Source organism: Orycteropus afer, unplaced genomic scaffold, assembly GCF_000298275.1.
Source record: "Orycteropus afer afer isolate SDZICR_OR568_19922 unplaced genomic scaffold, OryAfe1.0 scaffold00177, whole genome shotgun sequence".
Lineage (NCBI taxonomy): Eukaryota > Metazoa > Chordata > Mammalia > Tubulidentata > Orycteropodidae > Orycteropus > Orycteropus afer.
The window spans coordinates 6,380,228-6,394,314 of NW_006921764.1; the positions used below are offsets into that span (position 1 = coordinate 6,380,228).

Genomic DNA, 14,087 nt, shown 5'->3' on the forward strand with positions numbered 1-14,087 from the left:
TGTTATATATTATATAATTATAATATGTATTGCCAGAGAATTCTTTTGAATGGGCTGCTTGAAACATAAATGCAAAAATGCAAAAACTAGGATAACAAAAACAAAAACAAATGTTGGTGAGGATGTGGGGAAAATGGAACCCTTATCCATTGCTAGTGGGAATGCAAAATGGTACAGCCATTGTGGAAAACAATGTGGCAGTTCCTCAAAAACCTAAAAATAGAAGTACCATATGACCCAGCAATTCCACTCCTAGGTATGTACTTAAAAGACTTGAAAGGAGAGATTCACACAGACACTTGTACACCAATGTTCATTGCAACATTATTTACTATAACCAAAGATAGAAACTCTGTAAATGCCCATCAACAGATAATGGATAAACAAAATGTGGTACATACATACAATGGAATACTACTCAGCCAGTAGGAAAAATTAAGTCTTTATACATCCTACCATATGGCTGGAGCTTGAAGATATTATCTGAGCAAAAGAAAGCAATCACAAAGGGACAAATACTGTGTGATTTCACTTATATAAAAAGACAAGAAAAGGCAAATGTATAGAGAAAGTTTATTAGTGGTTACCAGGGGTGAGAGGGAGGGGAAAACGGGAGTTTACAGTGATGTAAAAATCTTACTGATTAAGGATAGGGTCGCATAGCCAGTTATTGTAATGGTTGTCAATAAGTTGTATACCTATAAAAAAACTGAACTGGCAAAAGTTGTATGATAGATATATTTACAATGACCAACAACAACAACAAAAAAGAGTAGCTGCTGAGACTGCTTATGTACAAGCACACATATCATGGGATTTGGCTCCTTGGTTTGGAGGTTTAGGGTCATGGTTTCATAGGACATCCAAGTTAATTGACCTAATAACATGTTTAGTGCTTCTTTTCTACCTCATTGTGTAGTGCCTGGCATCTTAAAAGCTTGCAAATGGCCAGTCAAGGCACAAGAATGGATCAGTTCACCTGGAGCAACAGAGAGGAAGAAGGAGGAGAATATAGAATGTGTGGCTAATTGCCTCCTATGCCATGAGACCAGTTACCATTACTGAACATTTTAAGCAAAGATTCCATAGAAGAATCCTGATCAAAAGGGGGAAAAATGGAGAACAGAATTTTCTATTCTAATAGACTCTAGAATTTCTAGAGCCATGGAGGGTAGATGAACCCCTGAAACGATTGCCCTGAGATACTTTTTAAACCTTAAACCAAAAACATCCCCTGAAGTCATTCTAAAAGTGAACAATAGTTTATCTTACCCAGTAAAAAAGGTCTGCCTTGAGCATTATGCAATTTTAAGATCTACATGACATCAAACTGACAACAGCAACTTGAAAGATTACATAGGAACCTCAGTTTATATTAATGAGGGAGCAATAACTCAGAGAAGGAGGGTGAGAATGGTTGCATAACTCAGACAATGTATCAATGTCACTAAATGGTACATGCAGAAAGTGCTGAATTGGTGCTTTGCTATGTATAGTCTCAACAACAACAAAATAAGTAACATTTAGGGAATTTTTTTTTTTTTTTAAATGCAACCACTAGGTCTTTTAGTGTTTTTCTCTTGACTAGAGGCTTCCTTTTCTTATCTCTTCTTGTCTCTTCCTTTAGCACTCCACCTAATGTCTGATCACCCAATAAGAAAGGTAAGCACGGGCTTACTTGTGCTTACTTACTAATTCACAGTGAACGATTTCACATTTTTTCACTGCATCAAAGATTCTGCTTCCAGGGATGGCTAGCATCTGTCTCTCCCAATCCCACAGCACCTTCCTCCAGAATCAAATCATCTTTTCAAATTTATAATCACTGACAGGGATGAGAGCACCCACTAAGCAAGATAAACATGGGCTTACTTGTACTTACTTGTTCACTGCAGATTAGTAAGTAAGCACAAGTAAGCCTGTGCTTATCACGTGAGGTAGTTAAGGTTATGTGTCAACATGTCTGGGCCTGGTTGAGTGGGTGAGCAGCTGGATATTGTTATTGATATCCATGGATATTCATAGTCATGGATATTCCCCATGACGAGACTGGTAATCAACTCCATGGTGGAATCTAGTAGAGAAGGTGAGTAGCTGCCTTAGGGAAGTGGTCTGCTTCCAGCATATAATGAAAAGCCTTGAGAAACTTCTCTGAGCTTTTGGGCACACTTGGACCCTACATGTAATTGAGTCTTCATTCAGCAACCTGCCATGCCCTGCCAATCTTGAGATTTTTCTGGACTTGAACTAGTGGCCTACAGTGTTGTCTGATAATCTTGGGACTATGCCTTTTTACTTGTCAACCATGGGTTTGCCAGCCTCAGCAGACAGCAGTTGCCTGGGCTGGGAGCAAGAGGCAGAACTGAAGCCTAAGGTCAAAGGGTTTTCACCCAGCCCCTACAGCTGGCACTTTGCAGTAAGAGAATAAATCCATTTGTTAAAGTCTCCCATTTGCTGTATTTCTGTTAGAGCAGCAGTAGGAAACCAAAACACCATACTTATTGGGTAATTCGCCCCTGACTCCATCCTACCCTTCAACCACTTTCAGACTTTAATATCTGAAAGAAATATTCTTTTTGCTACAAGTCCTTTCCCAGGAGGAAGCATTATCTTGAGTACCTTGCATCATCTGACCATTTTAACCCTTAAAGAACTAGTGGAACATTTACTTTCTGGTTTCAATTTTCTGTACCACATCTTAGCGATTTGCTTGTTTGTTTAATGCAAGCATACGATTTCAATAAAGAGACTCTTTTTCCAGAAAATGCAAAAGGTGAGTTCTAGTGACCAAGAGGTAAATAACTTACTTCCAGAAGTTTAATCTTCCACCATTGTTGGCATCACTTAGAATAGTGCTCATTCCACCTTGAACAACTGAAGCACGTATAATCACAGATGCAAATCCAGCCACCATAATCCCAACTTGAAAAACATCTGTCCAGATGACTGCTTTAAGACCACCCTTTGAGGGAAAAGCATATTAGGATTAAGGTTTCTGTCAGATATTATTGATATGTGTATGTTAGTCACTGTGCTGGACAAAAATGACAAAAGCATGGAACTTGGCCCCAAAGTGCACACGAAGGAGATAATCAGGTCAGGAGAACCTTCACAGAGAAGGTAATATTTAAACTAAGCCTTCAAACATAAGAAGAGTTAAAGAGGCAGAGGAAACAGCATGGACAAAAGCATAGAAAAGCCAAAGTGCATGGCATGTTGAGTGTGGCCAGATACATAATGTGGAGTGGAGTGGAGTGGTGTGGAGAGTTGGTTGGGAAGAAAATTCAAAGTCAAATCTCAAAAGGCAATATCCATGGATTTTATTCTACAGGCAGGGCTGATAGTTGACCAGCGTGTACCAGAATGGTCATACCCACTGTTATAACACTAAAATTGTCTTGTATTACCCCAAACTCCTCAAGTGTCCCCAGAAAACCCCTATAAACCCAATTAAGCCAGGCCCTCTCTGAGGACCTCACCTTCTATGGGATCCAGCAATTAAAAGGTGAAGTCCTAGAATATCAGGAACCTCATAAGACCTGCACCAATGCTAATGACAAACACCCATGATAATAGTAGCCATATAATACAAGTTGCATATTTTGACTGTCATTCCTGCTAATAGTTAATGGGAAGTTCTTATAGAAATGGAGAGTTATTATAGGTCTCTACGATGGGAAAAAAGGAGCACTGGTGATGCAGTGCCTAAAGCGTTTGACTGCAAACCAGAAAGTTGGCCATTCAAACCCACCAGGCACTCCATGGCAGGAAAATGGGGCAATCTAGTTCTGCAAAGATTTACCACCTTGGAAACCCAGTGGGGGTTGCTATGAGTTGGAATCAACTCAATGGTAGTGAATTTAGTTTAGTTTGGTTTAAGATGAGAAATAATATGTGCACAGCTATAATAACTTGGCAAAAGCAAGAATGAATCAGAAAGAGATCAGATTAGGTGAAATCACAATGATTCAGGTGATTGGAAAAAAAAAGAAACAGTTATGATCAATGTTCTATTGAAGATAAATTTTACCCCAGATCAAGTATTCCTTATAAAAAAGTTATACTGTGGGAGGTTAGGTATGAACTGAAGAGTCTGTAGCATCCAACTATGGGAACTTTTAATTTTGCAGAGCAAGTGGTTAGAGTGAAAGGAGCAATAACGTTCTTGACATACCATTGTACAGTAGAATGTGCAGACCACCCCTGTTGCCACAACCGCACCCCATAGATCGAACCCGGTGACTGTAGGAAAAAAGAGGATGCAGGTGTAACTGTGAAACATGCACAATAAAAGTACTTTGCAAAAATTTTTCAGGGGCAAAGCTATAGCAATTATTTGGCATCAACAACTATATCCTCTTGCCTAAAAGTAGGTCCGTATCTCGTAAAATACCACAAAACAAATGGAGTTTACAATTGTATTTGATGAGTTAAACACACATGGTTTCTACCCTTAGACACCATACACAGGTCCAACATTGGCTACATTAAATACATGAAAAGGCATTTATATTATTATTAAGCTAAGAAATGACTTGGTAGTGTGAGGTAGTTGTCCAGACCAGATGAGGTAAAGGACATGTGTTCAAATACACATACTATTATTCTACCAATCCTTGAAAGACCAGTTTTGCATGTTATAAGACAGGACCTTGATGGAGAAAAGCCTGTATAGTTTGCTACCATTTATCTAACAAATGGAGGGGGATATTATGTTTCTTAAAATGGACGACTAAACTGAAAACAGAGAAGGAAGGGGTCAATAATATAAGTTAGATTTCTCTAAATCTATCTCGTTTTGTATATTTGACTTTGGAACCATTTAAATATTCTAAATAATTCTGATAAATTACATTTTTAAACAACTCCTAAAAAGTACAATGAAATAAATAAATTTAACTGTACATTGTTTGTGACATAGCCACACAAAGAGAAATTATTTCAAAAAACTTTAAAATGCAATTTAACATACATCCCTAGTGGGCTATACCATGAGGAAAAAAAGAACTGCAAAAGAAAAAAGTTTTATTGATTTGGGCCATTACATAACAATGCTGTAACAATACAGGTATACCTCGTTTTATTGTGCTTCACTTTAGTGCACTGCACAGATACCGCATTTTTCGTAAATTGAAGGTTTGTGGCAACCTGCATCAGGCAAGTCTATGGCGCCATTTCTCCAACAGCAAGTGCTCATTTTGTGTCTCTGTGTTACATTTTGTTCATTCTCCCAATAATTCAAACTTTTTCATAATGCTATTGCACACTCAACAGCCCACAGCATAGTGTGAACGTAACTTTTATATGCACTAGGAAAACAGAAAATTCATGTGACTCACTGGAACCAAACCCACAATATCTCCAAGGTATGCCTGTATGGAAGTTGTCATTCTGAAACTATTACATCAATGGTTGACTGTGTATTAAAATCACCAAGAGGCTTTTGAAAATCCTGATGAGCAGACCACACAATGGCCAATGAAACCAGAATCACAAGAGGCAGGATCCAGTGTTTGATAACTCCCCAAGTGAGCCTGATGTGCAGCCAAGGTTGAGAAATCAGCGACATATATACAGTTATTTTATCACTATTATTCAAAACAAAGATATTTTTTCACACAAAATAAAAACACAAATTAAAAAAAGAAAAAAACTAGTTGTCTTCAAGTTGATCCTGACTCATGGCTACCCCATGCTCCATGGGACTGATGTTTTCAGAAGTAAATTGCCAGGCCTCTTTCAAAGCACCTCTGGGTGGATTTGAACTGCCTGCCTCTGGTTAGCAGTGAGCACACTGACCATTTGCACCACCAAGGGACTTTGCTAAAACCAATAATTGAGGCAAATACCCTATAATACAAAATTTGAACTGGAAATAACATGAACTCTTTTACGTATGTGTCTGTATATGTGAGTTTCTCCCAGCTTTGTCCACTGCCCAGCCATACCAGAAAACAAGGGAGTTATTAAACTCCACTGGAGTCATCTTAGGGAGCTCTGGCGGCATAGTGCCTAAGGCATTTGACTGCCAACCAGAAGGCTGGAGATTCAAACCCACCAGCCACTCCTTAGAAGGAAGGTTGGGTAATCTACTTCCATAGTGATACCGCCTCAGAAACCCAAGGAGGGGTCGCTATGAGTCAGATCTGACTAGACAGCAGTGGGTTTGTTTTTTTGTTGTTGTTGTTTTGGAGTCATGTTAAAAGGTTTCAGGACATGACTTAAGGAGGCTTCTGCTGGACAAATATGGGACAATTTGAGCATCAAAAATATGATATGAAATAAAATCAAATATGTTTAAATCCTTTATTTCAAAATGATTTTAAATAATCCTTAATTATCTTTGAAAGATAAATAGGGAACCAATTTATTATTTAAAAAACTGGTATGTAAGTGGGAAAATCAGACATTCATCTTATTTTTTCTTATACAAACTGTATTTCAGAGTAATCAAATAGTTGATAAGAGGAAGTTTCTTTTTACAGAACTATTCCAGCTAATTAATGAAGAAGGAATAGAATTAGAATACTTATAAAATCTAGCTTATAGACCTAAATGATCATCAATGGCTGCTAATATTTTTTTTTTTTTTTCATAAAAAGAAAGCCAACATTCTATGCTTCCTGAAGAAATAAACAACACTGTCTATGAAATATTCTTTCTAAAGAGTTGAATGGGAGTATGAAGAAGCTTTTAGATCTATCAGTTTACAAGAAATAGAGAGGATTGGGAACATTAAATGATGCCATGAGGAACAATCAGCAAACCCAAAACTTTGGAAAATTAGACAGAGGAAAATGACCTACAATCACAAAATAAAGTAAAAATAATATAAAATCATCTTAATAGTTGAAGAAAATACTCATCCATGATTTAAAAAAGAGAAAAGAAAAAAAATCTTTCAGCAAACTATGATTAGAAGGGAATTTCCTCAATCTAATAAAGGGCATCTATGAAAAACCCAGAGTCAACATCAAACATAGTGCTGACATGTGAACCACAAAACTGGTCTCATATGGTGCCCAACTACCAGTACTAACTTTTCGACCAGGAACACAATAGAAGGTCCCAGATAGAATGGGAGAAGAATGTAGAACAAAACTCAAATTCCTTTAAAAAGGCTAGACCTACTACTGGTTTGATAGAAAGTAGAAGAACCCCTGTGTGGTAATTAAATTATCTGTCAACTTGGCTGGTCCTGGTTTTGAGTGGCCAGGTAGCTGGATGTAGTTATCCCTCATAATGAGACTGGTAATCAACTTCATGGTGGAATCTACTGTGAGCAGCTGAGTAGCTGCCTTAGGGATGTGGTCTGTTTCCAGTATATAAGAAGATGCTTTGAGAAAGATCTCTGAGCTTTTCGACACACCTGGATCCTACCTTTGGCTGAGTCTTCGTCTTAGTTGCTTGGCATGTTGTCTGCCAATCTTGAGACTGTTCTTGAACTAGTAGCCTGCTGTGTTGCTTGATAATTCTGAGACTATGCCATTTTACTTGCTGACCTTGGGTTTGTCAGCCTCAGCAGCCAGCAGATGCCTGAGTTAAGAGATGCCTCCAGATTCAGCGGGCTGGGAGCAAGAGGCAGAGCTGAAGCCTAAGGTCAAGGGCCTTTCACCTAGCCTCTAGAGCTGGCACTTTGAACTTGGACTTCTAGGCTCCTAAACTTACAGAGAATAAACTCCTGTTTGTCGAAGGCATCCACTTGTGATATTTTCTTTTGGAGTGGCACTAGAGAGCCAAAATACCCCAAGACTATTGCCCTAAGATACCCTTTGAACTTGGAATTGAAGGAATTTCTGTAGGTCATCTTTCAGCTAAATATTAGATTGGCTTATAAAATAAACAATATCAATTGTTTAAGGGAGTAATGTGCTCCAATAAACAATTAGAAATATATGAGACCAAATGGTCAACAGTTGCCCAAAAGCAAAGATGAGAAGGCAAGGAGGGAAAGGAAGCTAGATAAATGGAAACAGAACAAACAGAAAGGAAATGATAAGAATGTTAACACATTGCAAAAACCGTAACCAATGGCATGAAATAATTGACGTGAAAAATGTTCAAACCCAAACCAAATCAAATTACTGCCATCGAATTGATTCTGACTCATAGTGACCCCCATAGGGTTTCTAAGGCTGTAAATCTTTGTGGAAGCAGACTGTCTCATCTTTCTCCCATGGAGTGGCTTTGGGTCAAACCAGTAACCTTTTGGTTAGCAGCCAAATTCCTTAACCACTGCACCACCAAAGCCCCTTAAAAATTGTTAAAGGGGAACCTGATTTGCTATGTAAATTTTTACCTATAACACAGTAAAATAACATTTAGTAAAAAGAGAGACAGAGAGAGAAAAATCTAATTAACAGTGTAGAGTTCAAAGTCCATGACACAGGCCTTAATGTATGGTCATTTTTTTGGTACCATGATTACATTGCATCAAAATGAATTAGCAATGGAGCAGTGTGATTAAGAATTTAGACTTTGAATTTTCAATAACAATTGAAAAAAAAAGATTAAGTACAGTAGGAACTAGAATATGCTTTATGCAAAGTAGATGCTAATAAATATTTATGGTTTGCATGAAAGGCAAATAAGTGATTACTTCTGGGGAAAAAATGAATTTAGACTTTGGAATCAGATAAACTTAGATTTGATTCCAAGGTCCACCACACACTCACACACAAAAGACTAGTGGTGAAACTTTGGATGTTTTCCTCCTATGATTAATAACACTGCAAGGATGTGTGCTATAGCCAGTTCTATTCAACATTGTCCTGAAGGTTCTAGCTAATGCAGTCAAAAAAGAAAAAGAAATAAAACGCATAGTTTTGGAAAAGAAGAAGGAAAACTGTCACTATTCATAAATAACATGAAAACCCTAAGGGAACTGACAAAACTCGACTCAAATTAGTGAATAAAATTATCATGTTCTCAGGATAGAAATTCGACATACTGTATTCTGTGGTGGTGGCAGTGGTCACTGCCATCGAGTCAGAACCAACTGATAGTGACCCCTCCTTGGGTTTCCCAGGCAGTATCACCAAGGAAGTAGATTGTCTAGTCTTCCTTCCAAGGAGTGGCTGGTGGGTTTGAACCACCGGCCTTCTGGTTAGCAGTCAAATGCCTTAGACACCATGCCACCAGAGCTCCCTATTGTATTCTATATACTAGCAAAAATTATTGTAAAATATTATAAAGCCATACCATTTGCAATAGCATCAAATACATCAATTACCTGGGAATAAATGTAAGAAAGATGTGCAAGATATATAAGACCTCAACATCAAAAACAATAAAACATTGCTGAGATAAATTTAGAAAGGCCTAGGTAAATGAACTGGAAGAATGACCTGTTTTTTAAAGTGTGTGTTCCAGTCTTTTGTCCATTTTTTATTAGGGTATTTGTCTTTTCCTATTCATTGAGTCTTTCATGTGCCAATAAACCCAACATCAGTTAACACTGTAATGAAATAATAGTAAAAACCCACTGTTGTTCAACTAAAATTGTAAAAGACTGTTAAAAATTGTTGGTGATGATATGGAATAACAAACTGTCAGACATTGTGGGATAGGCTTGTAAAATCATAAAACCACTCAAGAAAAACCATTTTTAAGAAAACAATTTTGCAGTTTCTTTTAAATTTCTAATATACATCCTCCCTGAGCTGAGTCATAGAGCAAGTGTATGTTTAACTTCTAGGTATTCACCCAATATATGAAATCATATGTCAAAAAGCAGAGCAAAACAAAACTAAACAAGAGTTTAGTACAAGAGTATTCTTAGCAGCCTTAATTCATCACAGCCCAAAACTGGAAACAAGTCAAATGTCCATCTACAAGAAAAAGGGTAAACAAATTTTAGTTAGTGTATACAATAAAATACTACTAGCAATAAAAAGGAATGAATTACTAATAAATGCAGGAACATGGATGAGTGTCCAAAACATTTTGTTGAGTAGAAGAATGGATACAAAAAGACACCTACTATATTGATTAGGAAAAACTAATCAATGGTGATGAAAACTAGCAAGTGGCTGTTGGAGTAGTTGGGGCATTGCTCAGAGAGAGGTACAAGACAACTTTCTGGGATTAGATGATGGAAATATTCTATACTTTGAATGGGGTGGGGGTTATATGCTCATATGCAAATAGCAGAATTCATCCAACTGTAAACCTACATTTTATGGTTTATAAACTATATCTCAATAATAAATATTTTCTGCATTAAAAGGCAAGAAAGAGAAGATTAAGAGGCACATCAACTAATTGCAATACATGAATTTATTTGGATCTTGATTGTAACAAGCACTGTAAAAAAAAAGAAATGAAGGAAGTTCAAACACTGACTTGATATTAAGGATATTAAGGAATTATTGTTAATACTTTAGGTGTGATCATTATATTATAATTATGTTTTAAAAAATATGTCCTTTTTTAAAGACATACAGAAATATAGATGAAATTATATAATATTGCAGATTTACAGAAAAATAACCTAGTGAGGGAAATAGGGAATTAAATTGGCCATGAAGTGATCATTGTTAATATAAGCTGATAGGTACAATAAGGTTCATTCAACACTCTATTCTCTCTATTTTTGCATGTTTCAGTTTTCCATGGTAAAAACAAAGTTCCAAAAATATCAGATTTAGAGAATGTTAAGTTCCAATTCAGTGAAACAAGTTTTTATTGAGCATCTATTATACACCTAGTACAGTATCCATACTTGTGCCTACTTCCTTGGTCACGGTAAAATACTCAACTGATTTTTTCAGTAGTCAAAATGCAGTCCTGCAGGCTCTAATTCACTCCAAGGGAGTGGTGCAAACTTGATAAGGACAGAGTCCTTGATTCTTCACAGATTGAAGTCAGTGCTCTGACTATTCCCAGAACTGCACTTTAAAACCTAAAGCCAACATCTTCAACTACATTTAAAAGCCAATAGGTAACTTATGAAGTTTATGACTCAGTTCTGGACACATAAAATGATCTGTTTATGATGTTAGCAACACTAACATGGAACATGCCTAGCTAGCATTGAGAATTTAAGAGCACAGTGCCATAAGCAGAGCTCCTCTATGTAATGATATGCTTGTACTTTATAAATTTAGTGAAAACTACTGTCATATCTACTATGAAATAAAGAAATTAGAATGTGGAGTTAACTGTCCTTCTCTACATTATATTAATTCCAAGAACTGCACCACATTCTTCCCATCAGAGTCCATTGGTCCATTAGATAAGGAAGGTTTGGAGAGAAACTCACCTTTGAGTGATAGGAAGTGAAAGGATATGGGGTTTTCCCGAAGTCTTTTGAGGATGTAAGACAAGCATGCAACTTTGCCTCACTAAACTGTCCCAGTTTCACTAAGTTTTATCTGGTCCATTTTGAGAGTATTTCAAATCACATGGCTCTCTCTCTTTATCTCGCCCTCTCTCTTTTATTCCCCTCTCTCTATTCCATTTTAGGCCATATTAGACATTTGTTGTTGTTGTTATGTGCCATCAAGTCGGACCCGACTCATAGCGACCCCCTCCTTGGCTTTCCAAGGCAGTATCACTACGGAAGTAGGATTGCCCAACCTTCCTTCCAAGGAGTGGCTGGTGGGTTTGAACTGCCAGCCTTCTGGTTAGCAGTCAAGTGCCTTAGCTACTATGCTACCAGAGCTCCCATATTAGACATGGGGAAAAGAAAAGCTACTATCCCTGCCAGACTTTCCAATGGTCCTGAGCAGAAATCCACAGAAGCCTGGACTCCAGGTTATAGCCACATAGGAGGAAGCACAAACATTTTTGCTTTAGACTATAGGGGTCGCTCATTCTAAAGGAATAGAGATGAGGAGGGAGAATCACAGCCTGGCGAAGAATGCCCTTCTACTAATCTGCAGACCTTTTGGAGCTATCGATCCAGGACCTTCCCAGCCCCAGGACCTTCCCAGCCCCTCATAAAGCTGACGCAGGTTACTGGAAGCATTCCTCCACTCCCCATCTCCCCAAAGGGAGAATAAGACGTATTAATATTGAACCGCACCAAGTGAGCTATATCCTTGCCAACTCTAATATGTACCTTGATTCAAAGCCAGGGCAGGGGCATAAATAACAATTCCAGTATACAGAATCTAGAGGGGAGGAACAAAAGAAAAGAAAGTCATTTAAATGGTATGAATTACTACAGTAAAATATTGAGAAATAGTTTTATAAATTCAATTATGAATTAAAATGAGTTTCAATATACTTAATAGAATGTGTTTGTAACTTGAGACATGCTATTTAAATGAAGTTGACTCTCCTTTTCTGTTTGTGGCATGGTCATAGGTTATAGAAATGCCCAATTTTGTGTAAAAATGTGGACTTTTAATGTGGTGCTTGGTGCAAATGATCACTGATCCACTAACTCAAGTTTGAAACCAATTTTCGTAGATCTACAACAGTTAGAAACAGTTACAATTCAAATTCAGTTATATGTCTTCAAACTACTGTTAATCACTGCATAATATTCGAGAAAACAGCAAAATTTAGAAAGCTGGTTTTAAGTTTACAGGCCCATTATTAAGCAGAAGTGCAAATTTGTACTAAAAAATTTCCAAAAGCCACAGTAAATGTATCCCATCTTTTTGTATACTATTAGTTTTTATTCATGCATTTAACAAAGAGTTATTGATTAGGGGTACAATAGTGAACAAGAGAAACAAGCCTTTTTCTCAGAATATCATTTTCATTTCATTTCATTTCATTTTTCAAATGGATCACATACAAGGCAGTTCTAGTGTTATTCTATAAAAAAAGAATCGTATGCTATTTGAATTTTTGATTTTATTATGTGGGTAGGTCCATGGAAGGAAAGAAATCCTTCAAAGGGAGGTGCTAAAGTGCCCCTCTTTTTACAAAAAATAAACTAGCTTTCCACAGCTATTATTCTGTCCAAGTTGAAAGTTTGAAAACATGACCATATGTCACTTCCTAATGCTTGTCCCCACTCTCTTTCTCACAAAGATCCAGAGAGGGTCTGAAGAGTCGGCAAATTTAAGCTAGCAGCCTCGGCTCTGTGTCAGATTCCCTGCCAGACCATCATGGGCTCCTCCTTCCTTTCACACTGAATTTGTTAGGGATGATTAGGGATGAGAAAGAAAACCCCTTCCTCAATCTCCATTTTCTTACCCAGCCATAAAGTACTTAACTGCCAAGAAGACAGACAGATAACAGACAGCTATGATGTGAGAATGAACACAATGAGACTCCAGTAGCCTGGATGAAGGGTGGGAAGCATTCTGTCACTAACCTCTTGCCAAATGCTTCATTTCCATTCATGTTAGTCAGTAAACCTATACTTGCATATTTTTGAAATACTAGGTTTTGTATTTGGCTTTAAATAAACTCTTTCTGAGTTCCTAAGTCTGTGGCTTTACACTCTGTCAGTTTCAACTGGGGCTGAGGCTAGAACTCAGTTTTTAAAAGAGAGCAAATTCCTAATATCGTTACTGGGGAGCCTGCAGTTCCCTCAGATACCCCTGTCATGTCAGTAATACCCTACTGTCATTCTGGTGGAATACAGGAAGAACATTTTCCAAAAGCAACATCCTGTTGCTTGATCAATACAATATTTAAGTTTCACTGAAGTTATTCTGATTTTCAGGAAGTGAAGTATGTGCTGAACATTGTTTAATGATTTGGAAGCTCTGGTTGAAAAGTGTTTTTCCTTCTTTTGCTTCCTCATATTTTCAACATCTCTTTTCTGTTTTTCATGTATTTTCCATGTAAGCTTAGCCCAGGTACGTGGTTAAAAACATTTTAGATGGCCAAAGATTAATTAATGGAGAGCTACTTACTGTTTGAACAATGAAGAGAATAGTTCCACAGAGACGAATGAATTTGTTAAATCGAAGTTCTAAATACTGTTTCCAAAGAAGAAAAAAATGGTTAATGTGTGTAACCTCTGTGTATGTTTGTCTACAATTAATAGCTTAAGAAGTAAAACCAAAACCAAAGCTGTTGCCATAGAGTCCATTCTGACTCATGGTGACCCCATGTGTACAGAGTACAACTGCTCCATTGGTTTTCTTGACTGTAATCTTTACAGAATCAGATTGCTA

At 37.3% G+C, this 14,087-nt stretch overlaps 1 protein-coding gene across 1 annotated transcript in view; it reads right to left on the bottom strand.

The window, feature by feature from the left end:
- SLC5A8 (solute carrier family 5 member 8) overlaps positions 1 to 14,087 on the bottom strand; it is a 55,935-nt gene that overhangs the window by 33,723 nt on the left and 8,125 nt on the right. The window contains exons 2-5 of the mRNA XM_007947217.1: positions 13,824 to 13,889; positions 12,065 to 12,116; positions 4,175 to 4,242; positions 2,808 to 2,962 (exon numbers count right to left, since the gene is read on the bottom strand). Coding sequence (XP_007945408.1) covers positions 2,808 to 2,962; positions 4,175 to 4,242; positions 12,065 to 12,116; positions 13,824 to 13,889 — 341 coding nt within the window. The remainder of the gene's footprint in view (positions 1 to 2,807; positions 2,963 to 4,174; positions 4,243 to 12,064; positions 12,117 to 13,823; positions 13,890 to 14,087) is intronic.